This window comes from Canis lupus, chromosome X, assembly GCF_011100685.1.
Source record: "Canis lupus familiaris isolate Mischka breed German Shepherd chromosome X, alternate assembly UU_Cfam_GSD_1.0, whole genome shotgun sequence".
NCBI classification, from domain to species: Eukaryota; Metazoa; Chordata; class Mammalia; order Carnivora; family Canidae; genus Canis; species Canis lupus.
In genome coordinates, this window is record NC_049260.1 from 70,545,447 (window position 1) to 70,573,244 (window position 27,798).

Sequence of the window (27,798 nt, forward strand, 5' to 3'; positions counted from 1 at the left end):
AAATATTTAAAAAAATAAAATCTTAATATATTTTGATATAATTCATTTTTAGGATTATGTATGATCTATAAACAGACTTACTCTCTCCACACTTCCTTTTCTCTTACCATTGTAATTTCCATGTCCATTCCAGTGTGAATTAGCCAGCAGTAAATATAATGGAAAATAAATATATGCAATGTTGAATAGTAACAAGTCAAACATATGAGGTAACATGGGTATCAAATATTTATGTATTTATTTAAAATAAAAAAAACATATAATCTCCACACCAAACATGGGGCTCAAACTAATGACCCTGATATCAAGAGTTGCCAGCCAGGCACCGTATCAAATATTTAATTTATGAAATCTTTTTTTAAAAAAATACATCAATGGAAAAACCTACTGTCTGTTTAGATTCCTCTGCATATTTCATAGCAATTAAACTGCTTTTCAATAAATGATGAAATGTTATTTTTTATGTTATTGAAATGGAGTCTTTATGCTTAAAATTCGTATTGTAATTTGGACTCGAACATTCAGAAATCAATGAAGTTTTTGGTTTTTAACACGTTCAAAAGTTTAATACAGGCTTCACAATCCTGTTTCACTTACATTATTTGTTTTTTTTTTTTTTTTTTTTTTTTTTTTTTTTTAAATTTTTTTTTTTTTTAATTTTTATTTATTTATGATAGTCACAGAGAGAGAGAGAGAGAGAGAGACAGAGACACAGGCAGAGGGAGAAGCAGGCTCCATGCACCGGGAGCCCGATGTGGGATTCGATCCCGGGTCCCCAGGATCACGCCCTGGGCCAAAGGCAGGCGCCAAACCGCTGCGCCACCCAGGGATCCCTTCACTTACATTATTTGACTTAATAGTCACAAAGAATCAGTCTAGGTAGTATTTTCATCCCCATTTTGACGATAACAAACATGCTCAGAGAGTTCAAGTAGTTGATCAAAAATAACACAACTAGAATATGGTAGAGATGGGATTGAATCCTAGATCTTTTTTTTTTTTTTTCTAAAAGTTACGTATTTGAACATGCCACTGTGTGAGCTTACAGCATGTTCCATTGATAGGTGATGGGATATTTTCCTGATCTTTGAGTAAGCTTGTGGAAGGATTTTTAACTTTTAACTTCTTGAGCATTGGACCAGATGTTGGACTCCTTGATGGATATAGCCAAGCCTTTTATACTTAAGTTTAAGTATAAACTTATTGTGTATAAGCCCTATTGTGGGTTTGTTCTCTTGCTCCCTAGATAATCTTCCTGGTGTCTTTTTCATTCTTCAGATATAATCCTGGCCTCTTGCTCACTTACAAATGAATAGTCCTGACTTATCTTTATACTCTTTTTGTTTGGTGATTTATTTGTTATACCTGGCATCCTCACAACTAATGGCCACAAGTATCATTTTAGTTGTGTAGCATGTCAGGATAACTCTTTGACTTGGGTAACTTAATAACAAAAAACCACCAATATGTTAACACCTAAAATGTGAGATTGTAAAATATATAGTCCATCCAAAAAAATAAACAGTATAAGCTACATTCTGGCCTTATTCTTTTCAGTAAGCTGCCTTATCTAAATCTTATTGGAAGTTTTTGTTGGAGTCTTAAGACATCTTTCCTTAACAGTATTTAGTATATTTCTTATAAAGCTTAAGACTTTAAGAGACAGTAAAACCTTAGGCTGAAAATACTTACCATTTCTAAATGAGAAGTAAGTTGTTAAATAAAGCAGAGCATATATTTGTGTGTCTACACATAGATGTAATATAAGATACATAGAGATGTAAAATACATATATAGAAAAAAAGATATATATATAGATATAAACTCAGTGCAGTTCTGGAACTAAACACTAATTCTATAGTGTGATATTGGTGAAGCCATAAGCAGAGGTTGTTATAGAAAAATCAAGTTCTGGTCCTATTAATAATTTCTAGTGGTATGGTTGAAATAAACATGAGTTTTGGAGTTAGACATGGGTACGAGCCCTAGAACTGATACTTACTTATTGAGTGATGTTTGGCAGATTTCTTAACTACTTTGCTTCTCAGTTTCTTTATGTGAAAACAATTTTCAGAGTGGCTGAATTTAAAAATTATTTGACAGTGTGAAGGTGTTTGGGTGGCTCAGTTGGTTAAGAATCTGACTCTTGATTTTGGCTTAGGTCATGATCTCAGGGTCATGACATCTAGCGCCACATTGGATTCTGTGCTGGGCATGGAGCCTACTTAAGATTCTCTTTCCCTTTTTTGCCCCTCCCCCCACTCATGTGCACACACACATTCTCTCTCTTTTTCTCTCTCTCTCTGTTAAAAAAAATTGACAGTTTGAAATGTTGGGAAGGATTTGTATAAAATGAAGCTGTTAAAATGGAAGGAATTGCAAATAGGATAGCCACTTTGGAAAGCAGTTTCTTAGAAAGTGAAACATACTTACCATGAGACCCTGCAGTTCTACCCCTAGTTATTTTCCCAAGAAAAATGATATTATATACTTGCACAAATACATGTGAATATTTATAGTAGTTTTATTTCATAATCATCAAAGCCTAGAAAGAACTGAGATATTCATCAACTGATGAATGGTAAAAAAAAACAACTGTGGTATATCCATACAATTAGAAGGAATAGACTACTGATGTATGCAACAAAATGGCTGAAAATCATATTTATGCTAAGTGAAAGAGCTAGACACAAAGCCTGCATACTGTATGTACTGTATGATTCCATTTCTAAAGACATTGTAGAAAAAGCAGTGCTAGTGTCACACATTAGATAAATATTGCCCAGGTGCTGGGAGTATAGAATGGGGATTGACTGTAAAAAGAAATGAGGGAATATTTTGGAATGATGGAAATCTTGCATATCTTTTTTATATTGGAGGTTGCAGTAGTATACGTTTATCAAAATGATGAATTTTCTATATGTAAATATTATTTCAATAAAAAGGAAAGGAAAATACCTTATGTTTCAGAGTGGTTATGAGAATAATAAGAGATCATCCTCCTTCCCAGTTTTTTATTCTCTTTGGTTCTTTATTGTCTTCTGCTGCTTCTATGTCTCTTTTAGAGTCCATGATAAATTGCAATTTCTTATTTCAGGGATGAGATACTACAGGAAATTTATATCTTTATTTGTCTTTATTTCCAATTTCTGGAGATTTTTTTAAATTTATTATTAATTATATATATATTATATATATATAATTATTTATTTTTTATTTACTCATGATACACACACACACACACACACACACACAGAGAAAGAGAGAGGCAGAGACACAGGCAGAGGGAGAAGCAGGCCCCACACAGAGACCCTGATGTGGGACTCGATCCTGGGTCTCCAGGATCAGGCCCTGAGCTGAAGGCGGCACTAAACTGCTGAGCCACCCGGGCTGCCCAGAGCAGATTTTCAATCGACTAGTCAACTGTGAACTTATACCTCTAGATATTCCAATTAGTACAAATTACTCAGAGTTGGAATTTGTACCCTGTAAAATATACCAAATATGCTTGCTTGGGTTGAATTCCTCATCTCTGTCCTGTGGCAGTGGGAGTTCACAGTATGGTTGAAAGGGTGTATAAAGGAATCTTGAATTTTTAGCCTGAGTCCTGCCTGAGAACGATAGTGTTCTATGTAAGCGGTTCTCAAACATGATTAGAATCACCTAGAGGTCTTGTTAAAACACAAATTGTTGGGCCTCATCTCCAGAGTTACTGATTCAGTAGGTCTGGGGTGGGGCCCAAGCATTTGTACTTCTGACAAGTTCCCAGCTGATGTTGATGTTGCTGATGCTGCTGTTTTAGGGCACAGACCTCAACAATCACTGATTTATGCTTGCCTCAGGTGTTGTAGTATCAGAATTCTTACATATACAGTAGCCAACATTTTGTTTTTAAACTGCTTCATTATTTTATGGCCACTTTTGTGGCCTCCTTTGCCCACTGGCCTAAAATATTCTGTTAAGACTTTTCACTACCTAATTTTTAATAAATAAGGTCTGCCTTCTCATGCTTAGGTTTCATGATATTATCCTTATTTTTTTCAGACCAATAGTAATTTTCACTCAGTGAAACTAAAGTATCATAATTTGAAGAAGTCTGGGGTATGTGGTTGACTAATTTTAAGTGAACAAATAGAAGTCATGTTCTTGTATCACTTTCCTAGACCCAGAAAGAAATAACTCTAATAATTTTAATATCACTGGGTGTAAAAGGAAGACAAAGTTTAGGATCTTAGAAAACAATTTATAAGTATTAAATTTAAGGAAATCATATTTTTATCTTCCTAAATGCCAAAGAAGATACCAAGAGCTGTTGATACCAATTTGTTCAGAATTCTCATTATTTTAATGTTATTGTAAAGGAATATTGTCCTGTACTGATTGATATCTGCTGACATACTTAGAACTGATGTCCTTTTTTTCTTTCACCACCATGCCACTGATTATGGAGAGTCTTTAGAGAAAATAGCACATTGTACTGGTTGATTACATGCCTCAATTGAATAGTAGCTTGCTGCCAATTATTACAATGCCATGTTGATTTTTTTTTCTCATTTCTACTATGGAAATTAAAGCAGAATTTGTTTAAAATAAGGTTCCAAATATATTGTGTATGGGGTTGATTCTGAATATTTGTGTTATTTTTTAAATAGTTGTAAAGATAGGTTTGAGGCTAGATCAGAATATTTGGTTGAGGGACTTGAAATGTGTTAAGTAGCCTAAAGGAAATTTTTGGATATATGACTAGTTAAGTGCAAATTTATCCACCCTTTTGTAACATGAATAAAAGAAAAGAATGAAACTGTAGAGACCCTAGTTGGGAGACTCCTGTCACATTAAAGAAATGGTCACTAGGGGTAAACTAGAATGTCAGCAGAATAAATGAAAAAGAGGGGAGGGGAAATGTGTGAGAGTCATTTTAGAAGTAGAATATTTATGGCTGGATGACAAAGTCAAACCAAGCTCTACATGATTAGTCTTCCAGCCTTTTAGCACACATGGGACTTAATTTCCAGCCATTCTTCCAAGCCTGCTTATTCAGCTGCAGCCACAAGGGCTCCTTACAGTTTTTGGAATATTTCAAGCCATACTAGCTGCCACTTCAGTATTTGATTTGTCTCTAATCCTTCTACTATGAAAGCCCTCATTTCTTGGAAGGCTCTGCTCAAATGCCACCTTAACAAACAATCTTCCCTGACTACACATTAAAAAATCACATCCTGGCATTCATTATTCCATTTACCAAAGTTGAATTTTCTTCATAGCACCAAAGCACCGACATTTTATTATGTACTTGTTTGTTTATGATATGTCTCCCTCTTTTTAGATAGTAAGCTACATGAAAGTAAAGACTTAGTTTTGTTGCCTATTATATTTCTATCACCTAGAACATGGCTGATACTTAGTAGGTACTCAATAAATATTTGTTGAATGAATGAACAGAATGTGAAAGTGGTGGGGATGAAAAATAATGCCAGTAATTCAAGTCTGAAGTATTCAAAAAATAGTGGTATTATTAACAGGGTATGGAAGAGTGGAAGAAGAGTTGATTTAGAATAACAGAGACACAGGGAAAGATAAATTTGGCTTATATATATCAGCTTAAGTATTTGATGCTGGTGAAACAACCAAAGAAGTACTACAGAATGGGCAATCTAAAATGTGAGAAGTCTGGCATTGAGGTAAAAATGATCTTTGAGTCATATTCATAGAATCAATACTTAAAGCAATGGAAGAGGAAAAAATGACAAATGATAAAAAGACAGGAATATCAGATTTGAAAATCAAAATTTCATTTTGTGTATTGAATGTTTTAAATATACAGACTTATTTATATATATTTTTTGTTTATTTCATAGCTGGGTTAACAACTTTGGACATGAAGGTCTTGGACTCTTATTGGATGTGCTGGAAAAGCTTCTGGACAAGAAACAGTAAGAACAAACAGTAAAAAAGAAAATCACCAAAGGGGATATTTTTAAGCACAACATAACATGTTTATTTCCTCTTTATTCAGGCAAGAAAATATAGACAAGAAGAATCAGTATAAACTTATTCAGTGCCTCAAAGCATTTATGAATAATAAGGTAAGTAGTATTTATTTCTGCCTGTCATAAATGTGAGAGCTTGTCCAACAGTGTATGAAAGTATGAAACAGACAGCATTGTAAGTGCTTATTTGGTTTTCAAAGGTTCTTTATGATACAAATCATCATCAGCTTCATTGAAATATTTTTAAGAATATACTTTGCTTCACAATATATTTATTTGTAGGTTTTTACAATTATGGAAATGCATAAATATATTTCCAAATTAGATAATATTTTTCGTTTTATGGTTAAATGTTGTATGTTGAATACCATTTTTTACAGTATTCTTATTCCATTGAACAGGAAAATTCAAAGCTATTGTTTGACTTGTTTGCTAACATTATAAGGTGAAGATTTCTATTTTATGTTCAATTAATGTCAATGAGTTAATAAACATGACATTTCTGGAAAACAGAAGGGTTTTTAAAATATATATATAGCAGCTGCAATGTGAGGGACTTTATGAATTCTAGACAAGGGTTTTTTTCTAAAAATAATCTTTGCTTAGGGTGCTTGGGTAGCTCAGTTGGTTATGTGTCTGACTCTCGATTTAGGCTCAGGTCATGATCTCAGTTCCTGAGATGGAGCCCTGCATTGGGCCTCCTGCTCAGCATGGAGTCTGTTCCTTTCCCTCCCTGCTGCCCCTCCCCCTTCCATACATGTACACAGGCATGCTTGCTCTCTCTTAAATGAATAAATAAAATCTTTAAAAACAATAAAAATAATCTGTGCTTAGCTTATGAAATTATGGTTATTTTTTATATAGACTATTTTGTTACTGTATTAGACATGATTTCCTCTATATTCCTGTAGCTAAAATAAAATTGACTAATTCACTAATTGTATAATTCTCTTTAGTGTTTTAATAATCTCAAATATTTGGTGGAAATGATTATAACAATTGGGACGCCTGGGTGGTTCGGCAGTTAAAGCACCTGCCTTCGTCTCAGGGAGTGATCCTGGAGTCCCAGGATCAAGTCCCACATCAGGCTCCCTGCATGGAGCCTACTTCTCCCATGCCTATGTCTCTGCCTCTCTCGATCTCTCCTTGTGTCTCTCATAAATAAATAAATAAATAACCAAAAACTAGCCAAATGTAGTTGTTAATGTAATATGAATATATAGTTAGTAATAATGCAATTAGATTCTGTTTAAAATATAAACAGTCTCTTAAACATGGGATTATATATGATTATATATGTATATATTATGCACATGTGTATCAACAAAGAAATTTTGTCATATAGAGTGGATGCTAGCTAGTTGATGTAAAACTTTTGTATTGAGTATGCTAATTGTTCTGTTCTTGGAAGTCTCTGCCAGACAGATTTCCATCACCATTACTACAAAATTTCTCAATTTCTGTGCCCCTAGTCTATTGCAACAGAATTATGCAGAATCTTATCTTTTAACAAGAAAGCACTTAATGAACATTGTATCTCCCAAAATGAATCTTTCTTCAGTTGAGGGAAACAAAGAAATAACCTAACAGTGCAGTATTAGAAATTGGGAGATACAGTACATGCTTTACCACTAAGTGGAGTAGCCTTTGGAAAATCACTTGATGTTTCTGGCTTTTCATCCCCTCATGTGTAAAATTAGACAAAGAACCCTTTGTTTTAACTTGCATTGTCAATTCTCACAGCTTACCAGGATAATAAATATCTATAATCAAGATAGTCACTAGAGAAAGTCATAATAGTGAGATTTCCTGTAGAGCTTTTCCCTCAAGACTTAAGTTGATATGTCAATACATAATTACTTATGACTTATTTGACAGTTTTGAAGAACATGATGATTTGACTTAGATTGTTCTAAACGAAGGTTAATCTTTAGTTAGGACATGCTAATCTTTTGCATATAAGTACTCAGAATATGAATAAACTGAATATTTTAAATTATAGGCATGTGAAACAATAGGCATGAAGTATACATTCAAAATTTAAAAAAATATAGTGATATATCCACTTTATGTTGTAATAAATTGTCATAATCAAAGCATGAGACTTTTATCTGAAATGACTTAAAGTTCACATTTGTTGGCCCCAAGGAGTTTAGATTGCCTTCTTCAAAAACTCTTTTCCTTAATACAAAATGAATAATAGCATCATAATAGTTCAAAAGCAACACATTGCCTCTTAACTTTCATTGCTGTAATATTGCTCTTATATTTAGATTGATGTTTTTTCATTATTTATTTCATTTTTATTTTCAGTAGGTCCCTGTGTATTAGAAACTACTTTTAAATTATAAATGAAAATTTAAAGAATTTTACTCTCAGTGTATTTGATTTTTATTTTATTTTTTATTTTATTTTTTAAAAAGATGTTATTTATTTATTCATGAGAGTCACAGAGACAGAGAGAGAGAGAAAGAGAGAGAGAGAGAGAGAGAGAGGCAGAGACACAGGCAGAGGGAGAAGCAGGCTCCACGCGGGGAGCCCGATGCGGGACTCGATCCCGGGACTCCTGGATCACGCCTTGGGCTGAAGGCAGGTGCTAAACCACTGAGCCACCCAGGGATCCCCCATCTATTTGATTTTTAAAACTCTTATTTTAAGTTTGGTAACTGCATGGTAAGCCTCTCTTAGTTTTACACAAGCATTTTTCACTTCTTTTCCTTACTATTTAGTATCTACTGGCTGCCTTCATACATACTTACCTATTCTTTTTTCTTTCCTTCTTTTTTATCTTGTTTCTTCAATTTTTTTCTACCTTGTCTCTGTATATATTATTTATTATGACCTCTGGTAAAGTTACATTTAAGAGCTTTAGTTGTGTTTCCCTTCTCCCCCCAAATTCTTTTGGAAGTTAAATTAAGCACCATGAAAATATTCAATAATTTGGTAATTAACTAAACATTAATCTTGAAATAACAATTTTGATCTGATGAAATGTTGTTGTATTTTTACTGTTAAACTGTTAAAAGAAGCAAGCATTTCATAAGAAATTTGAAAAATACTTTGTGGGACAAAGGTCAAAGAAAATACCTTCTAAATGTAGTGAAAAAATTCAAGTTTTAGCCTTTTTAAACATTTACTTACCTATTCGTTCTTATAATGCACACTTGTGTTTTCAAGCCTAGAAAACAAATGAAAATGGTGTCTCCTTTGCCAAGTTGACTGTGACACTTACTAAAACCTAGGCACCATTTCCTTGGGTTCATAGCTTTTGTAATGCAGCACAGCTTCCTCTAAGAGGAAGGTTAACAGATGGTATGGGAGAACTAATATAGAGGTTTATTGCTTCTTTAACTGGCATTTAGTATACAAAAAAGCTTTGCAACATTTTACCCTTCTTATTCAGTTTAATTTTCCATACAAACATATTAGAGAATTTAATTATGAATTCCATGCATCCCCAGGGAGACCCAATGACATAGGTAGAATTACTTCAGAAAATCATATGAGTATGTACTTTACATGTTTTCCTTTGTTGAAGAAATACTGATTGTTCACATATTTCTCCCAAATCTTTATGGAGTTTTTAGGCAGACTAATGGAGATCATATCTGATCATGGGGAAAAAACTCCAAGATATAGTTATTTGAAATAAAAAGTAGAAACAACTCCAAGCACTGAGGGGGCACTTGACGGGATGAGCACTGGGTGTTATTCTGTATGTTGGTAAATTGAACACCAATAAAAAATAAATTTATTATTAAAAAAAATTAAACAACTCCAAGATATAGGTATTTAAAATAATAAAAAAAAGTAACTGCATTTGAAAAACATTCAAGTAATTTGGTAGAACCTCATTGTAGAGGTGTTGGTTTTTAGAAGACCAATGTAAGTTGCTTTTTAAATTAAAGATGTGGGGATCCCTGGGTGGCGCAGCGGTTTGGCACCTGCCTTTGGCCCAGGGTGCGGTCCTGGAGACCCGGGATTGAATCCCACTTCGGGCTCCAGGTGCATGGAGCCTGCTTCTCCCTCTGCCTGTGTCTCTGCCTCTCTCTCTCTCTCTCTCTGTGCGACTATCATAAACAAAAAAAAAAAAAAAAAAGAATTTAAATTAAAGATGTGTTACAAAGACATTTTGAATGAAGGTTCTTTTTCTTTTTCTTTAGTTTGGATTGCAAAGGATTCTAGGCGATGAAAGGAGTCTTTTGCTATTGGCAAGAGCAATTGATCCCAAACAACCCAACATGATGACTGAAATAGTAAAAATACTTTCTGCTATTTGCATTGTTGGAGAAGAGAACATGTAAGCATTGCCATATTATTATATTAACAGCATGGAAAATGGCACTTAGATTAACAAGTCCATATTTTGTGCTTTTCATTTGATAACTTGCATGAAAATTCTATTACATTTTAGAGAATAATTTATTGGCATTTTATCTTATCTATTTACAGTTCTTAAAAAATTTTTTGAAACAAATAGATTTAAACAGATAGAATCCTAATGGGAAATTCTTCAAAGTTGGATTCAAAATGAATGAATAGAATTTTATCTAGTTGATGGTAAAGAAATTATTAGAAAAATGGGCTAAATACACACACATACACATATATCTCTCACATATGCACTTCACAAAATTTTACTTATTTAACTCACTGAATTGACTGGATGCTTTTTTGTGTGCTGTTATTTTATTTAAAGCAGTTATTTTACTTTATTTACCTATGAGAAGTGAAAAAATGAAGTAATTACGCATACAGTGAAGTAAACTAATCTGTTAAAAAGAACAAAAAGACTCTGCATTTATTCAGAGTGCATGTATCCATTAATTTTAACAAATTGTTGAATGTACAGTAGTTCATACCTTCTTATGGAAATAATATTGACTGAGCAGCAAAACTTCACATATGGTGTCATTAATATGCCCAGTTAGTAGGAACCATTGTGATAACAAATGAAATATCTGCTAAGTACATGAATTAAAATATTTCTTCTGAAATTTTGTGTGATAGTAATAATTTCAATTTGAATTAGAACAGGGCCATGCAAAGATTTAATATGCTAATATGTTGAGTTTTCCATACCTCACAGAATAAAATGAGATCTTGCTTAATGATGCTTAGTGTCCTTACAGACCAAAAGCCAAACACTACACAAAAATATTATCAGAGAGCATTAATTCTTATCTCTGTGAGAAAAAGGAATAAAATAACATGTGAAAAAGTAAGATTTCCCTAGGTTTTATAGAAAATCAGTTGATACATGAGTAAAAAATATTTTTCTTGTCAACTGGAATTTCAATATTTAATTCATATAATATAATCTATTCTGATGTATTTGTTATAATTGTAGCTTTAGTTTGATAAGCACATATACTACATAGAGTTTAATTTGATTTCAGACACTTTATAGCAATAGTTTCCAATATTTTTGTTCATTTTAAATAGTTTTCTTATGTAGGTAATTATAGATGCTTCTCTAATTACTAGACTTTCAGTTTTTCTTGTTCCGTTTTCAAAGAATGTCGTTTTTTTTAAGTTCTTTCAAATGTATTTGCTCTTTCTAGCACTTTAAGATTAGTCTGTTTACATGTGAATAAAATTTTAATAATTGTCATATTATGCTTAATTATTATTAATATTTATGTTAACACATGAAATACCAAACCTGGAATTTTAAATTTCAATATTTAGTAACTAAGTATCTTTTAAAAAATATTACCCAGAAAATGTTTTTTCCTTAATGACTCATAAATATATTTATTTTCATTTTGATGACTTAAATTTATTTAAAGCTACCAATATTTGATTTGTGGAAATATGTGGCTAGGAACTCAACTCTTAAATTGTAGTGGTCTTTATAAACTTCAAATGCCAGAAAGGAAATAAAACTGAAAAAAATAGATAACCCGTATTCATAATGTGTGTGTAAGATGGATTTCTCATTTCTAATATTTCCCCCTATAGTCTAGATAAACTTTTAGGAGCTATAACTATAGCAGCAGAAAGAAATAATAAGGAACGATTTTCACCAATTGTGGAAGGATTAGAAAATCATGAGGCTTTGCAATTACAGGTGAGTGGGTTTTGTCTTAAGTTTCTTCTGGAGTTATATTTGAAGTACTCAATTTGTATGATGCCAACTCCTTTTTAGCTATCATTTAAATAGAATGGAATAAAAAAGTGCAATTCTTCCTGTTGCTTAGTCATTTCTACAAGCTAGAAGTGTTTTGTCTGTGAGAATAACAATTTGTTTAAAATTAGGAAAAGCTGAGTGAAGTAAGTCAGTCGGAGAAGGACAAACATTATATGTTCTCATTCATGTGGGGAATATAAATAACAGTGAAAGGGAATATAAGGGAAGGGAGAAGAAATGTGTGGGAAATATCAGAAAGGGAGACAGAACGTAAAGACTGCTAACTGGGAAAGGAACTAGGGGTGGTAGAAGGGGAGGAGGGCGGGGGGTGGGAGTGAATGGGTGACGGGCACTGGGGGTTATTCTGTATGTTGGTAAATTGAACACCAATAAAAAATTAATTAAAAAAAAAGAAAATCTTGCAATAAAAAATGTGAGCTAAAAAAAATAAAATAAAATTAGAAAAAGTTCTGCTGGTTACTATAAATATGGTGAATATGGTTGTGATTAATATTTGGAATAAATTTAGTAAATAACAAAATAAACCACGGAAATGAAAGCTTTAGCAATAATCAGAGCAACAGGGTAAGCAGTTCAGCCAATATTATTATCCTAACAAATGTTGATGAAGTCTTTGGGCTTATTGTAGAAATTAAGGAAAACTACTTCTTGCCATTCACACAGTGTTCAGAACCCTGACTCACCAGAGAGGGGTGGGGACTGAATTGCAATTCTTTGGTTAGAGTCTATCTAATAGCCCTGTTTATAGCCTGCCTAAATGTCTTATTTAGAAAAGGACAAAGCTCACTATCTTTTCTTGGATGGTTTCAGGAAATGATCCATTTTATGCAAAATGGTGGTTTTATTAAGGCACAGGGGCAGGGCAGAAAGAGCTGCTGCACCAGGTTTGTGAGGGGTGACTGATTATATACTTGGAAGTTAGGGTAGGTAAGGAAATGGGAGTTTTCAAAATAATTTCATAATTTAAAGAGGACCTACAAGATACTGGAGACCTTGCCATTGTCAAGCTAAGGTTGTTTTTCCCTCTAGCAAGGCATTGACATTAAGAAAGTTGGGAGCTTCCTTGGGGAGCATTAAACTCAGCAGGCCTCAAGTACTTGTCAGTGGGTTGCAGGTTTTGAGGACATTTAATTTTACCTACATTTCCTTCTGGAAATTAGTTACTGATAAGAATGTTTTTTTATTTTAAATCACTAAGACATTTGTAAACTGAGGGAGACTCTTGTCTTGCAGGACTGTGATCTCTATTATCCCACTTGGGAGTTGGGATGGGGTTTGTGGGGTGTCAGCTTGTGCTTTGTCCTTAGTTTGCCTCCTGCTCCTTCATCAAAGAGAAGATGGTTCTACATTTAATTTTATCAAATTATTTAGTAATGAGTGTTTAAATGTTAAGATTTCTCTTCTGATGTAAAACAATTTATTTTCTCCTTTTTTTTTTGTATTATAAAGTATTAGTATTTTCTTTCCCAAAGTTTGAAACTACAGCAGATAGATGAATTGGCTTGTCCAAAGAAAATACTATAGTGTTACAAAACTATAATCTCTCTTTAAATATTTAAGGATCTTTATTAATTGTTACTTCTCCAACTATGATGATGATTTTTGATAAACTTTTATGGTGTGTCTTTTATGTCCACTGTATTGTATTTTTAATATTTGGGACATTTCCTTCTAATGTTGATATAGGAAAGATGTTAGTGTTCAAAGCCGATAGCCAAGGGCAGCCCAGTGGCTCAGCGGTTTAGCACCGCCTGCAGCCCAGGGCGTGATCCTGGAGACCCTGGATTGAGTCCCAAGTCAGGCTCTCTGCATGGTGCCTGCTTCTCCCTCTGCCTGTGTCTCTGCCTCTCTTTCTCTCTCTCTCTCTGCATTTCTATGAATAAATAAATACAATCTTAAAAAAAAAAAAAAAACAAAGCTGATAGCCAAGAATGAATTCTTGAGATGTCTTTGGCGCAAAAAAAAAAAGTGGTTTTATTAAAGCAAGGGAATAGGTAGGACCCGTGGGCAGAAAGAGCTGCATTGGGGTCATGAGGGCGTGGCCAATTATATATACTTTCTAGTTGGGAGGGAATTAGGAATAGCTTAAGTCTCTGAGGAATTTTGGAAGCAAGGTTTCCAGGACCTTGAATGGGCTAGCAATTGTTGGGAAAAGGTCATTTATGACTGTATAATAAAACCTGAGTCATGAGACCCTTCAGATGTATATTGGTAGGCCATATGTGTGGGAGATGATTGCCAACATGGATCTTGGGGGTTTAGAGATAAAGGAAATTTCTAAAGGAATTTTTATATGTTAAAGCAGATCTAACAGGATCCTGGGAATCAGGCTGAGATTCCCTTTAGCCTTTGGCAAAGTATTAACATGGACGCAGCTGAGTCCCTAAAAGAATGTCACTTGGCCTGTTTGAAGGACTTGTCATTGGACTGTAGGTAGTAAGGAAATTTAATAATTTTTTTTTCTGCATTTGTTTCCCACATCAGTAAGTGTTTTAGATATATTCAGAGTTTTCATTACTTGCTCAGATGACTCACTCAAAATCACACAGCTATTGAAGGATATAGCTGTAATGTGAAGCCAGGTCTTTCCGATGCAACAGTTGTATACTGCATTTTTTGACCTTCAAAATGACATCCCTCCATAGAGTAGTTTACCCCAACCAATGAGATAGAAATGACAATTGCTAGCCTTCAAGAAATTGTACTAAATAGAATAATAAAGTGGCAAAATTGGCAGGTAGCAAATAGAATTATAAGCATCTTGCTAGATATTTAAGAAATTGTTGAATATTGATTATAGATGCAAACATATGCAAATCATTATTTGAAATTTCCTATTAATGAGCTAAAAAGTTAGTAATTTGTTATGTAGAGAGACTATTACTCTTAGAGAATTGTGAAGTGGATTTATTTGGACTATTTCATGTGATTGAAAAAACATCATCTAAAAGTTCAAAAAACATTCAGAATACAGAATGAAAAATGAAAGTTTAAATCTGTTGTTTAAAAAATATAGTTAGTGCTATATTTTAACAGAATTACTTTTTCTATTTTTGTAGTATCCTGAGACTTCTCAAAATGTTATTATAGCCTCAGGAAGTGATTCTGTTAAAATACAGCACTAATTATGTTTTTAAATAACAACTATATGCACTTACTCTTTTTTTATTTTAAAACAGATTATTAACTTCTTTTTTTTTTGATTATTAACTTCTCATAGAGGTTTTCTAGCTCATCTTTAAAGTGGAATTTTGTACCTGTGATGGGATTTTCATCATCTTCAATAGTTCAGGAAGCAGATAGACAATAAATCATATATCTTCATATGGTCTCTCTTTATTGACTTCCCTTCAGCTTAGTAGCATTCTCATTTCTCACCCATACTACAACACCTTTTGATCTTACTTATTCTTCAAACCTGCGTCTCATCTTTTTTATAGTCCTTGTCTCAAAGAATCATCTATACTTGTTTTCTGTGTTTCCTAAGTTACCTTTTATAACTCAACATTTTCACAGTTTTTAAAAAGGTCATCAGTGATCCTCTGATTTCAAAATCCAATGGCCTTTTTCTAGTCCTCATCATTTGACACTATTACTCACCTCCCTCCTTGAAAATTTTACTGCCTTTGGCTTTATGAACTCCATTCTCTCCTTGCTCTCTGACTACTTCTGTTTTTTCTCTTTTTCATGTGTTTCTCCTCTTCTTGGATACTTTGTTTTCTCTATCCTTGGCCCTCCTCTATTACCATTCTTGTTTAGACATACATATGTACATTTACATGTATACTTATACATATTTTATCTTTCTAATGAATATTCTCAGTTGCTTCTCTAGCTTTAACATCCAGCTATATTTTATTGATTCCCCATAATTTTAAGTCCATTTCATCTCTCTATTCAAATCTACATGTCTAAATGCTTAGCTAGATGTCTCAGAGGCATTACAAAAATAAGAAGTTAAAGATAGCATTTATAAGTCATGTACCAGTGTTCTAATTCTTTACATATGTTGCTTCATTTTAAACCTCAACTACTCAATGAGAAAGATTGTAGTATCCCTGTTTTATAGATGAATACATAGACTTGTAGAGGTTAGATAACTTTCCAAGGGGAGGCAAAAGTCTAAATTAGGCACTAGGGTATCTGGTTCCAGAGTACATGCTCTTAACCAGTACATGGTACCTCCTCTTATTATAACTAAGTAAATAGCCCTACACACCTCAGTAAGTCCTGAAGCCATCTCTTTGTTACATCATAGCTCATTAACTTACATATTTAATCATACCTTTGAGTCAGCAAGTAAACAATTATATCTAGGATATTTGGTTTAAGACTGTGGGGATTAACTAAAGAGTTCTGTGTAAAAACAAGTGTTGATGCTTACTTAGTCAAACCCTCAGATATATGGCTGATTCTTTGTAGCTTGATTTTCTCCATAGTGGTTCTCAAGTAGTGGGATTTTACTCTAAGAATACTTGTAAATTATCTATTACTGTGCTCATACCATCACATATGAGGAAGTAGCCTTGGATAAATCATTTATCATGTCATTACAGGTATATTTATAAAACAGGGAGCTGCAGCTTATGAATAAGGACAAAATTTGTGGAAAAGTAAATGAGTGTTAAATACTAAGTGTTGAATGAATATCTGATTATCGCTAGAGAAACTTGTTCTGTTTATTGACATTTTCATATTGTGACCATTTTAAAAGTAAAATTAGTATAATTGGAGGTTGTATAGGTATATATTTATATAATGTATTCATTTGTCACGTACTTAAAAAGTAACTTCTGACTTAAAGAATGATGCCTTTCATTTTATATCTATTTAAAGTTGAACAATTGCCAAATTTATCTTTTTTTTTTGTAGTGGAGGTTCACTAATGACCTCAGTAATATGAAAAGCAACACCCTTTTTAAGTTGTCATGTTGGCTTCTCCAGCACCATTTGAAACTCTTGATCATAACTAACAAAGCTCCCTCCTTCAACTTCCATGATACTAAACTCTCCTTGTTTTTCTTTTACCTATATTTTACATTTTAAATCTTCTTTCTCTTTTGTTGGCCCCTAAATATACTGCTTTCTAAGAACTTGATCCTTAGTTCTTTGGTTCGTTGCATTGATCATTCTGTACATTGCCCTTGGACAGCCACATCCATCCTTAGGACTTCCATGTAGCTCTTCTATGTGATGAATTTCTCTGAACTCTTCTTTTTCCAAATCCTTCTAACTCAGACCCCATATATTCTGTTCTTTCATTACTGAATTTTAATTCAATATCATCCTTAATGCTACTTATCTTCCTTTTCTTCATCCTTCTTCCTACTCCAATCCCCTCTCCAATCTTAACCAATATTTCAAATCCTTTTTAACTTTAGCATTATCCAAGTTGCATAAACCAGAAATGTAAAAGTCATCTTTGAATCTACTCTTTCTCCATTCAACATTCCTTCAATTACCAAATCCTGCCAATTCTACTTCCTTAGTATTCTTTCCTTCATTAGTGTGGTATCCCTTCCTTTTCACCCTTGCTGCCACATCTTTGTTTCAGTGCATTGTCATATCTCATTATTTTACCATTTTCCTGGATTCTTAAGTATCTTCTACCCATTATTCTAGCCCCCTTTAATCTTCCACAGAGTTATACTTCTGAAATGCGATTTTTGTCATACCACTTCTTAAAATCCAAGAAAGTCTTCCCATAGACTCTAGGATTGAAGTGTAGATGTAGTCTACACAAAATGCTTCATCATCTGATTGTGGTTTTCTCTGTAGCCTCATATTTCACCACTCATCTCCTTATATTTTTGGGTCTAGTCATACTGTGCTCAGTTTCCTGAATATTTTATGTTGTTTTATCCTTCTACCTCCATACCTCTTTACATGGCTTCATCCTGCTTAGAATCCTTCTCCATTTTTTTTTTTAAAGATTATTTATTTATTTATTCATAGAGACACAGACAGAGAGAGAGAGGCAGAGACACAGGCAGAGGGAGAAGCAGGCACTATGCAGAGAGCCTGACATGGGACTAGATCCAGGGTCTCCAGGATCACACCCTGGGCTGCAGGCGGCGCTAAACTGCTGCGCCACCAGGGCTACCTTCCTTCTCCATTTCTTGACTTAATTAGCTTAAAATGTAAGTTTGTATCGTTCTTCGTTGGTACTTATTTGACTTAAACCATCTTTTTTCCTAACTTCTTCTGGACTAAGATAAAGAAAAACCTTGTTAATGTCAACAAAGCACTTAATAAGTTATAGTGTGTGACAATATCAATAAAATTTTCAAAGCACACTTTATCACAGTTAATGGCAATATGGATAATCTGTCTGAGAATGCCCCGGAGTTGGCAATTATTGTACTCCATAGCTCTTTGAATTGTGATGAAACCGATAGATAGATGCTTGGATAGTTTTCAGAGCTGATAAGTTAAAACAAATTCTAGCATTTTCCCAATAATTTTGTGAATATATTACATGTTAAAATAGTACCCCTTTGGCAGCCTGTGTGGCTCAGCGGTTTAGTGCCGCCTTCAGCCCAGGGCCTGATCCTGGCGACCTGGGATTGAATCCCATGTCAGGTTTCCTGCATGGAACCTGCTTCTCCCTCTGCCTGTGTCTTTGCCTCTCTCTCTCTCTCATGAATAAATAAATAAAATCTTTAAAAAAAAATAGTAGCCCTACCACTTAGGTAAGAAGCTGAATACAAATCTTTTTGTATATCTCATGGCAATAAAATTTGAGATATTTAATTCCATTCACCCATTATATTTTAATCATTTTATTGAGGGCAAGTAGAAGTTAATCAGAAAACCCTAAACAAATACAGAGCCTTGCCTTTAGAAAGCTTATAGTCTCTTTTGTGATACTTCACACTCTGCATCACATTCCATACCCCAGGATGAGGACAAAGCTTCCTGTGACTAAAGTATGTAGATTATTATTGTAGAAAGATAACATACTCTTCTACTAATGGAATGATCATAATGTGATAGAAAAACTTATAGTAATTCAATTTAGTATATATTTATAAATGGTACAACTTATTGGATATTTTAATCACATGCACAAAATTGGTGTTTAAATCTATGCATTTATTTGGCAGCATACACATCATGTAGAGAAAGAGATCATTGAAATGCAAATAAACAAATTGATTGTTTTTAGTTGTTAGAAATCAAAATTTTGTTCCTACCTACCATATTTATTAATAATTGAGAAGAGTCACAGACTTATTTTGAATTTTAAATTTTAATTCTCATGGAAGCTATGTTTAAAACAGATACGGCAGACCATTTTGAAACTTAAAGCTATAATAAACAAACTAAGCAAAGGAAAGAATCTGGATAATGGACTTTGTGATTTTCAATTCAAGGGCACTTGTTTTCTTTCCAGTACATTGTAGTATTGTAGAAAGAATCTAAAATCAAAAGTCATGAGACATGAATTCTAATCTAATCCTTATGACTTATCATTAGCTACATGATCTTGGACAAATCATCTAATCTTTCTAGTTTTTCAGTTTCTTTACCTTTAAAGGACCATATTGAACCATAATATTTTGTATTTTGAAGGTGTTCTCTCTGCTTTAAAATCACATGATTCTTTGTTTTCCATCTCTGGGTTAGATTTTTTTTATTTTTGAAAGCTGATTGATTTTGCTTTCTAACCAGTCATGATCTTAAAGATTTATCTACTTGGAAGTTGAATATACTAATTTTCAAGCTTTTATTATTTGGTAATGAGTTTTGTATTTCTTTAGAGCTTAGGTTTTAGATATTAAGCAAGAGGCCTTTTTCTTTAACGTTTCCTGTGTAGTGCCTTCCAATCAAACTTTATGCAGTATCCTATATTAGTGCTGTCCAATATGGTAACCAGTAGACACATGTGGCTGTTGAACATTTGAACTGTTGCCTAGTGAGAGTGAGCAACTGAATTTTTAACGTTATATAATTGTAATTAAGCTAAACTTAAATTGTGACTAGAGACTCTGTATAGAAGAGCATACCTCCTGGGTGTGTATATGTGTATGTGTGTGTGTGTGTGTGTGTGTGTGTGTATGCATGCATGCAAATGTATGCTGAGTAGGGATTAGGTGATGGAGTGAAAGGAAGTAAAGGAGAGTGAAAGACCATTATTCTTGATGAATGGGATGCTGCTGCCCATACTTAATTGTTCATAAAGTGGAATGTAACACATTCCAGGAACTGTTTTCTACTTTTGCTCTCTCTCTCTTTTTTTTTTTTTTTTGCATTTCATTATGCATTTTGATAACCATTTTACTTTTTTAAAGAGGTATAAATGACATATACAATAACCGTTTTATATACTAGACAATATATTGTTAAAATTATTGTATGGTTTTCTAATTAACTTACAGTTTCATACTAGATATTTCCAGTGTATTAAACATGATGCAATAGTTAAATTTTATTATCTTACCTATCCTTAAAATCTTTTGTTTTGTGAATCTATGAATGGAGTTAATGAAGCATCTGGAATGTACTGGAAATTATCCTATATTTGGAGTAAAATGATATGATTGAGAATCTTGGGTTTTCTCCTTGCTATGTGACCTTGTATAAGTTACGTGCTTTGAGCCTCAGCTTCTATGTTTATGAAATAAGGATAATGGTAACACTTACCTTGTATAGTTTTTATGAGGATGAGATTAGATGGTAAATTATGTAAGGCCTTTAATAGTGTTTGGATAATAATAATGATTATGAAAATATTTTGGGATTCAGTATTTATGAATTCAGAATCTACATAATGGGTATTTAATGTTTAAAATTAAATAAATATATTCTGGCATTGAAACTAATTATATTTTTTAAAATTTAGTTTTGTCCTGGTAAATAGTGACAATTATTTTGGTTTTTGATTGATTTTGTATCTGTCCTCTAAAAAGGACAGTGATTATGTTGTATTATAAAGGAATGGAAATAATTAAGATGATTTTTTGTTCTCTATATTCATATAATATAAATATTTTTATAAAAGAGTATCACTTTAGGAGAAGATGTTGGAAAATGACATGATGGTATGACTATTCTGCTTATGTTATTTGTAATTAGATATCTGTTAGAATTTGATAAACAATAAATAGTACATTGGTAAACCAGTGCCAGTACCTCTTTAAATTACTGGCTTCAACATGTCTGCTAATTATTTTATACTGTAGTCAATGGATGCAATTTTTTAGCATTCAGTTATATATTCATACATCATATGTAAAGTAAGTATTTAATAGCATTGCATTTATCATATTAAATGTAAAGTTATTTTGATGTTGATACATTCATTAATTTTATTGACTTTTACTATTTTTATCATCTCCTGATCTAAATACTTTTATTTCTATAAAGCTACAACTCCAAGACTCATTAACTTGTTTCTTATGGAAATATTCTCTTGTAGGATAATAATACAAGCCATTAAGCTAGAATATCTTCTGGCAAAAACAATCCTAGCAGATGGCAACTTTTCTCTCTATTAATTTTAGATTGGATATGTACTTTGGTTTGTTTCGTCATGTCATAGTTGTAACATTGAACAAGGATCATTCAATCAAATGCAACGATAATATAGCTATGGACATGTACAGTATGCAAACTTATATTCCAGTCTATGGAGACTATATAAAGACTTAAATATTTTCTTATTCTTAATAGCAAGGTTAAATAATCCAGTAGGGTTTAAGTGTCATAGAAACTTACTTGAAATATCTTTTAAGGCAATTCACAGTCTTTGGCAAGTATTTATTCAGTTGTCTAAGTCTTTTATATTGACATTTGAGCAATCATAGGCATTGGACTACATCGTTCAGTTGTCATTTAGATATCTAATAATGTTAGAAACAGTCTTAATCATCCCTTTTAAAGCATCCAATTTTTTTTTTAATTTTTGATGCCTGGATATGAGGTAGATGGAGTAATCTTCCTAAAAGCAGCTTAGATACATAAAATAATGGATATAAAAATAAAAGGAATATACCTCTTAAACTTTTCTTTATACTTGGAAAAATAACTTTTATAATGATAGTTCTGGATAAGTCAAGTCAAACTATATTTGAAATATTTTCTTTTGCTGATGTGTTTTTTTTTATATGAAGTTTTGATTTTTTTGTGTCTCTTTCTATGTATACTTGACATCTTTACTAAATCTGGTATTTTACAGGAGTCCCCTCACAGTCAGCTCTTTGAACACTGTACAGTATACTCATTGCATACTTTAAGAATAATCAATTTAAGTGTGTAGCTCCTGACTTGAACTATTAGCTAGTTGCCTTCAACTTGAGCAGCATTTCCCAAAAATGCTATCGGGAATAATGTGTGGATCACCTGGCAATTATCATTTTGTTGATTCCCTTTTAGCTTGTAATTACTACTAGAAAATAAGTCCCCTTTTATAATAGGAACCTCCATATCAAAAGATAAGAAAAAAAACAAACGTTTTTGAGTGTGAGTATAAATAATGAATCACCTTCACTTGAAAACAAGCTATTCTATTTACTTTGTCATGCATGCACAGTAGCATTGGTGTCACAGTGCCTTCTACTTGATCTTAATTCACTTGCATTCATTTTTATACATAGTAAATTAATTCATCTTAATCATATATTTTAATACTCTGTGTTTTTTTTTTTCAAGTTCATCCCAATAATAGAATGGATACAGTATAAATCATTGTTAATTTCTCTAAGTTATCAGTATTCTCTGTTTAATATCAGGGTACTTTCTTTGGCTTATTTTAGAAAAGTGTTTATAACCATATATAATTGAGGCCAAGTGCACTCTGTGGACAGCTGGATAGGAAAGATACATTTCATGGTATTTTTAAAGGGCTCTGTATGCAGATTTTTGGAACTTTAAGTTTCTCAGAGTTTAATATTCTTCATATTGTTTAGCAAAGCATAGCAATATTTCCCCATCCATCATATCCCCATTAGAATTATTCTGAACATTAGAAATTTAATTGTTAATTTTGTCATTTATGCTATAAAATCATAATCATCCTTATACTTGTGTAAATATTTCCATTTCTCCTAATATTTTATAGTATATGTATGTATGCCTTCATTAATAGAAAAATAATGATCTGAATGTGTTAAGTAAATATTTCCTTAATTAAATAAATTATTTAACAAACTTTGCTTTCTAATTGCAGGTGGCCTGCATGCAGTTTATAAATGCCCTTGTCACTTCACCTTATGAACTTGATTTTAGAATACATTTAAGGAATGAATTCCTACGTTCAGGACTAAAAACAATGTTACCAGTAAGTAGAGCGTACACATTAAGTATGCTGATGAACTTTAACATATTTCTCTCTTTAGACAAAGTACTTGCAACAGAGTAGACAAATGTGCCTTGCTATATTTTCTCTTGTAAGTATTAGAGATTTTGTAAGCTTTTCTATATTACAGTAATACTAGCTTCTCTATACAACTGATGATTCAGAATTCAGCTAATGTGTCCAGAAGTGATATGGGTGTTTTTTTTTCTTGATTTGTTGTTTTCTTGAAGTGGAAAGGGAATTTCTTTGAATTTGAATACTCAGAACATAAAAGAATACAGTTTTTTCTTTTTCTGCAGCTTCGAGTTTCATTTAAAAGTTTTTGCTTTCCTCTTTGATAACTTAGATTGATATTAATTAAATTCAGCATAAGTATCTATAGACTTTTGACCAGTATATTCTAGACATTTAGGAATGGTATTCTTGATATAGTGCTATAGAAAGTTTTGTAAAAAACAGTTTTATTTCTTAAATTGAATGTGAATCTATGCTCAAATTTTGATTAGAGCCACTAAAACATTTTTGAATTAACTTTATAGACTTGATCTGAGATAAAATGAGGACATGTACTCTATAAACACAAATACAGCTAATGTGACTTTATACCTTATTTAGTATGTTAACTGAAGAAGGAGTTTGTTTAAAACCATGACATTAAGAGACATATACAGTCTAATTAGTCTCTTCATCTGAGCTACTAAGAGCACACCTGAGAAAAAAGAAGCAAAGGGAGTAAAAAAAACACAAAACACAACAAAACAAAATAAATGTCAAGTGAGCATGTATATAATACTTAGAGCACTAGAAATACCAAAATCAGGGAAATTTCCTGTTGAGGAATGAGTGTGTAACATGCATCAGTAACTTGTGTTACTGTTTCTGGGAGAGTATCAATGTTTTTGGACACTTGCTGGCTATACGGGCTCTGTAGCATCTTCTGCTCATTTACTAATATGCCACATATTGTGCCTCAGTTGTTGCTATTACATTTCCATCTTTTATTTCCCTGTATCTTTATAATTGAATATTCATTTTCTGCCATACACTACTGAATGGTTGATCCAAAAATTTTACTCTCATTTTAATTTAATTAAGTTGTACTCTTCAGAAAGAAAATGAAAAGATAGCTCTTGTCCTTACCTTTATCCTTTTCTCTGGTGTATTCACCTTTTCTGGGCTCAGTGGTCTCATGGTATATTTGGTTACACTGACAGTCAAGTTTTTTTTATCTGTGATTCTAAGCTACACTTTCCCATTGGATCTGTAACTGTATATTAAAGCTTTTGTGGCACCATGTGCTTCTTAATAAATGTTTTCTTAATATATGAATCCTGTTAGATTTTTCAGTAACTGTCACATCTCTTCAGTAAGCCCTGAGTGTACACATTAAGTATGCTTGTGTACATATATATGTGGCTAAGCCCTGATTCCCAGATGTCAGTGATTTCTCAGCAAGAGAAAAGTAGGAAGTGTCAAATGTGTGCCTCCTAAAAGTTTGGAATAAATCCTATAAGGATTCTCAATTTTTTTTCTCCCTAAGACAGTAGAATAAAATATTAAATACAGCTCTGGTTCTCAACTAAAGATGTTGGACATGTCTCCCTAATGAGAATCTATCAAAATCTTATTGAGGGTAAGGCAGAGATGTCTGATTTGAGAAGAAAACAAATCCTTCCCAGGTACTTCCGATAAAAAAGATGAGAATCAGAATTCAGGCAAATAGTTCCAGAAGATTAGCGATTTTAATTAATACCATAGATTTCATGACTGATGTTATTCTTGTAGTTTATCACAATTTGAAACAAAGGTCAGAATGGTCAGCTTTAATGTATATTAGACTTAAATAACGTCAATTATTATCTAATGAACTCAATTTTAATGAACTATTTAATTTACTAAATATTTAAGCTTAAACCACTAGTATTCAGGTAGCATTAAACATCTGTACATATGCATGGAAGCTTAATAATATATTCATACATGAGTTTTAAAATCCTCACTTTTTTACTGTTCACTCTTATTTTTATACATTGTTCTAACAGGAGGAGATCCCTGATTTTCTAGAATCTATCATATTTAAAGCAGCAAATTAGATGTGGCTAAGGCTAATATAAATTGTTGGTACATGAATAAAAAATCAGACCTATCTTGTTGTATGGAAGCATTGAATCACTGTATTATATACCTGAAACTAATATTACACTGTATGTTAGCCAACTGGAATTTGAATAAAACTTTAGAAAGAATTACACCTATCTGGAATCATTAAGTGTTTTTGGAAAGAATCATTCTTAGGATTTCAATAACTGCTGAGACCATCGTAATAATATAGTAGAGTAAAACTTTTTTCATATAATATTCAGAGTCCTTAAAGAGAGTTATTTTAATTATATCCTATAAAAATTTATTTTCTTTTTCTTTTTTTTAAATTTTTTTATTGGAGTTCAATTTGCCAACATACAGCATAACCCAGTGATCATCCCGCCAAGGGCCCCCCTCAGTGCCCATCACCCAGTTACCCCAACCCCCCTGCCCACCTCCCACTACCCCTTGTTCATTTCCCAGAGTTAGGTGTCTCTCATGTTTTGTCACACTCACTGATATTTTCACTCATTTTCTCTCCTTTCCCTTTATTCCCTTTCACTAATTTTTATATTCCCTAAATGAATGAGACCATATAATGTTTATCCTTCTCCAATTCACTTATTTCACTCAGCATAATACCCTCCAGTTCCATCCTCGCTGAGACAAATGGTGTTTATTTGTCGTTTCTAATGGCTGAGTAATATTCCATTGTATACATAAACCACATCTTCTTTATCCATTGATTTTTCAATGGACAATGAGGCTCCTTCCACAGTTTGGCTATTGTGGACACTGCTGCTATAAACATCGGGGTGCAGGTGTCCCAGCGTTTCACTGCATCTGTATCTTTGAGGTAAATCCCCAGCAGGGCAACTGCTGGGTCGTAGGGCAGGTCTTTTTTAACTCTTTGAGGAACCTCCACACAGTTTTCCAGAGTGGCTGCACCAGTTCACATTCCCACCAACAGTGCAAGATGGTTCCCCTTTCTCTACATCCTCTCCAACATTTGTGGTTTCCTGCCTTGTTAATGTTCCCCATTCTCACTGGTGTGAGGTGGTATCTCATTGTGGTTTTGATTTGTATTTCCCTGATGGCCAGTGATGTGGAGCATTTTCTCATGTGCTTGCTGGCCATGTCTATGTCTTCCTCTATGAAATTTCTGTTCATGTCTTTTGCCCATTTCATGATTAGATTATTTGTTTCTTTGCTGTTGAGTTTAATAAGTTCTTTATAGATCTCAGAAACTAGCCCTTTGTCTGATAGGTCATTTGCAAATATCTTCTCCCATTCTGTAGGTTGTCTTTTAGTTTTGTTGACTGTTTCTTTTGCTGTGCAGAAGCTTTTTATCTTGATGAAGTCCCAATAATTCATTTTTGCTTTTGTTTCTCCTGCCTTCATGGATTTAAAATTTATTTTCAAAATTCCCCTATCTTTATTGATAAATTTTGGTTTTTAAAGGAGCTTATACTTCATTTATATGGAAAATTATTTTCATAAATTTGCATTAGTAATTTGGGATTAGTGAGTCGTTACTATCACTAATCACTATACAGTGATTTTTAAGCTTGTATTTGCTCTGATTTCTTGTGAAGTTATTTCCATCTGTCTTTGATTTAGTTAAATAAATTTAGAAAATACATGTGAAGGAACAAGATAGTAAAAAATCATGTCTGTATGCAGCAAGCATGTTTATTTTAAAATACCAACAAACTTTCTTATTCTGTAGAAAAGTCAATTTTGATTGCTTGACTGGTAATCAGTCATGTACTAGAAATGGAATTTTCTTTGAAGTATGCTATATTATAGAGATTTAATTATATGTTTTAGAGACTCTGCCAAAAATGTTCCATATCCATACAGCAATTCTTTTAAAAAAATAACAAACATTTACAATATTTCATATAATACTATTGTAATTTTGTGATATTATGATATTCTACATTTTTAAATATAAAACTCTAGTGATATATTTCCATTTCCTTTTATAGGATATCATATTTGTGCTATTATATAAAAACTTTTGTTTAAAAAAAACCTTAATGTTTATTTCATCAAGAATATATGGATATATTTTTCAAAGTTTGAAATTTGACTGAAAGGAAATTATACATGTTACTGTGTATGTGTATATGTATATATATTTATTTTAATGGCAACTACTAATAAACAGTATAAGATATTGCATTTTATGTCTGTTTTCATATGTGCTATGTATGTTCACATACTATGTATATTGTATAATTAATGTGTTGTCCTAATTAAAAACAATT

At 32.6% G+C, this 27,798-nt stretch overlaps 1 protein-coding gene across 3 annotated transcripts in view; it reads left to right on the forward strand.

Annotated features, from left to right (window-relative positions):
• Positions 1-27,798, forward strand: part of DIAPH2 (diaphanous related formin 2) — a 1,049,860-nt gene that overhangs the window by 290,378 nt on the left and 731,684 nt on the right. For all 3 annotated transcript variants that reach the window (XM_038587833.1, XM_038587834.1, XM_038587835.1), the window contains 5 exons: positions 5,859-5,933; positions 6,017-6,086; positions 10,154-10,290; positions 11,955-12,063; positions 23,315-23,425. In XM_038587833.1, coding sequence (XP_038443761.1) covers positions 5,859-5,933; positions 6,017-6,086; positions 10,154-10,290; positions 11,955-12,063; positions 23,315-23,425 — 502 coding nt within the window. The remainder of the gene's footprint in view (positions 1-5,858; positions 5,934-6,016; positions 6,087-10,153; positions 10,291-11,954; positions 12,064-23,314; positions 23,426-27,798) is intronic.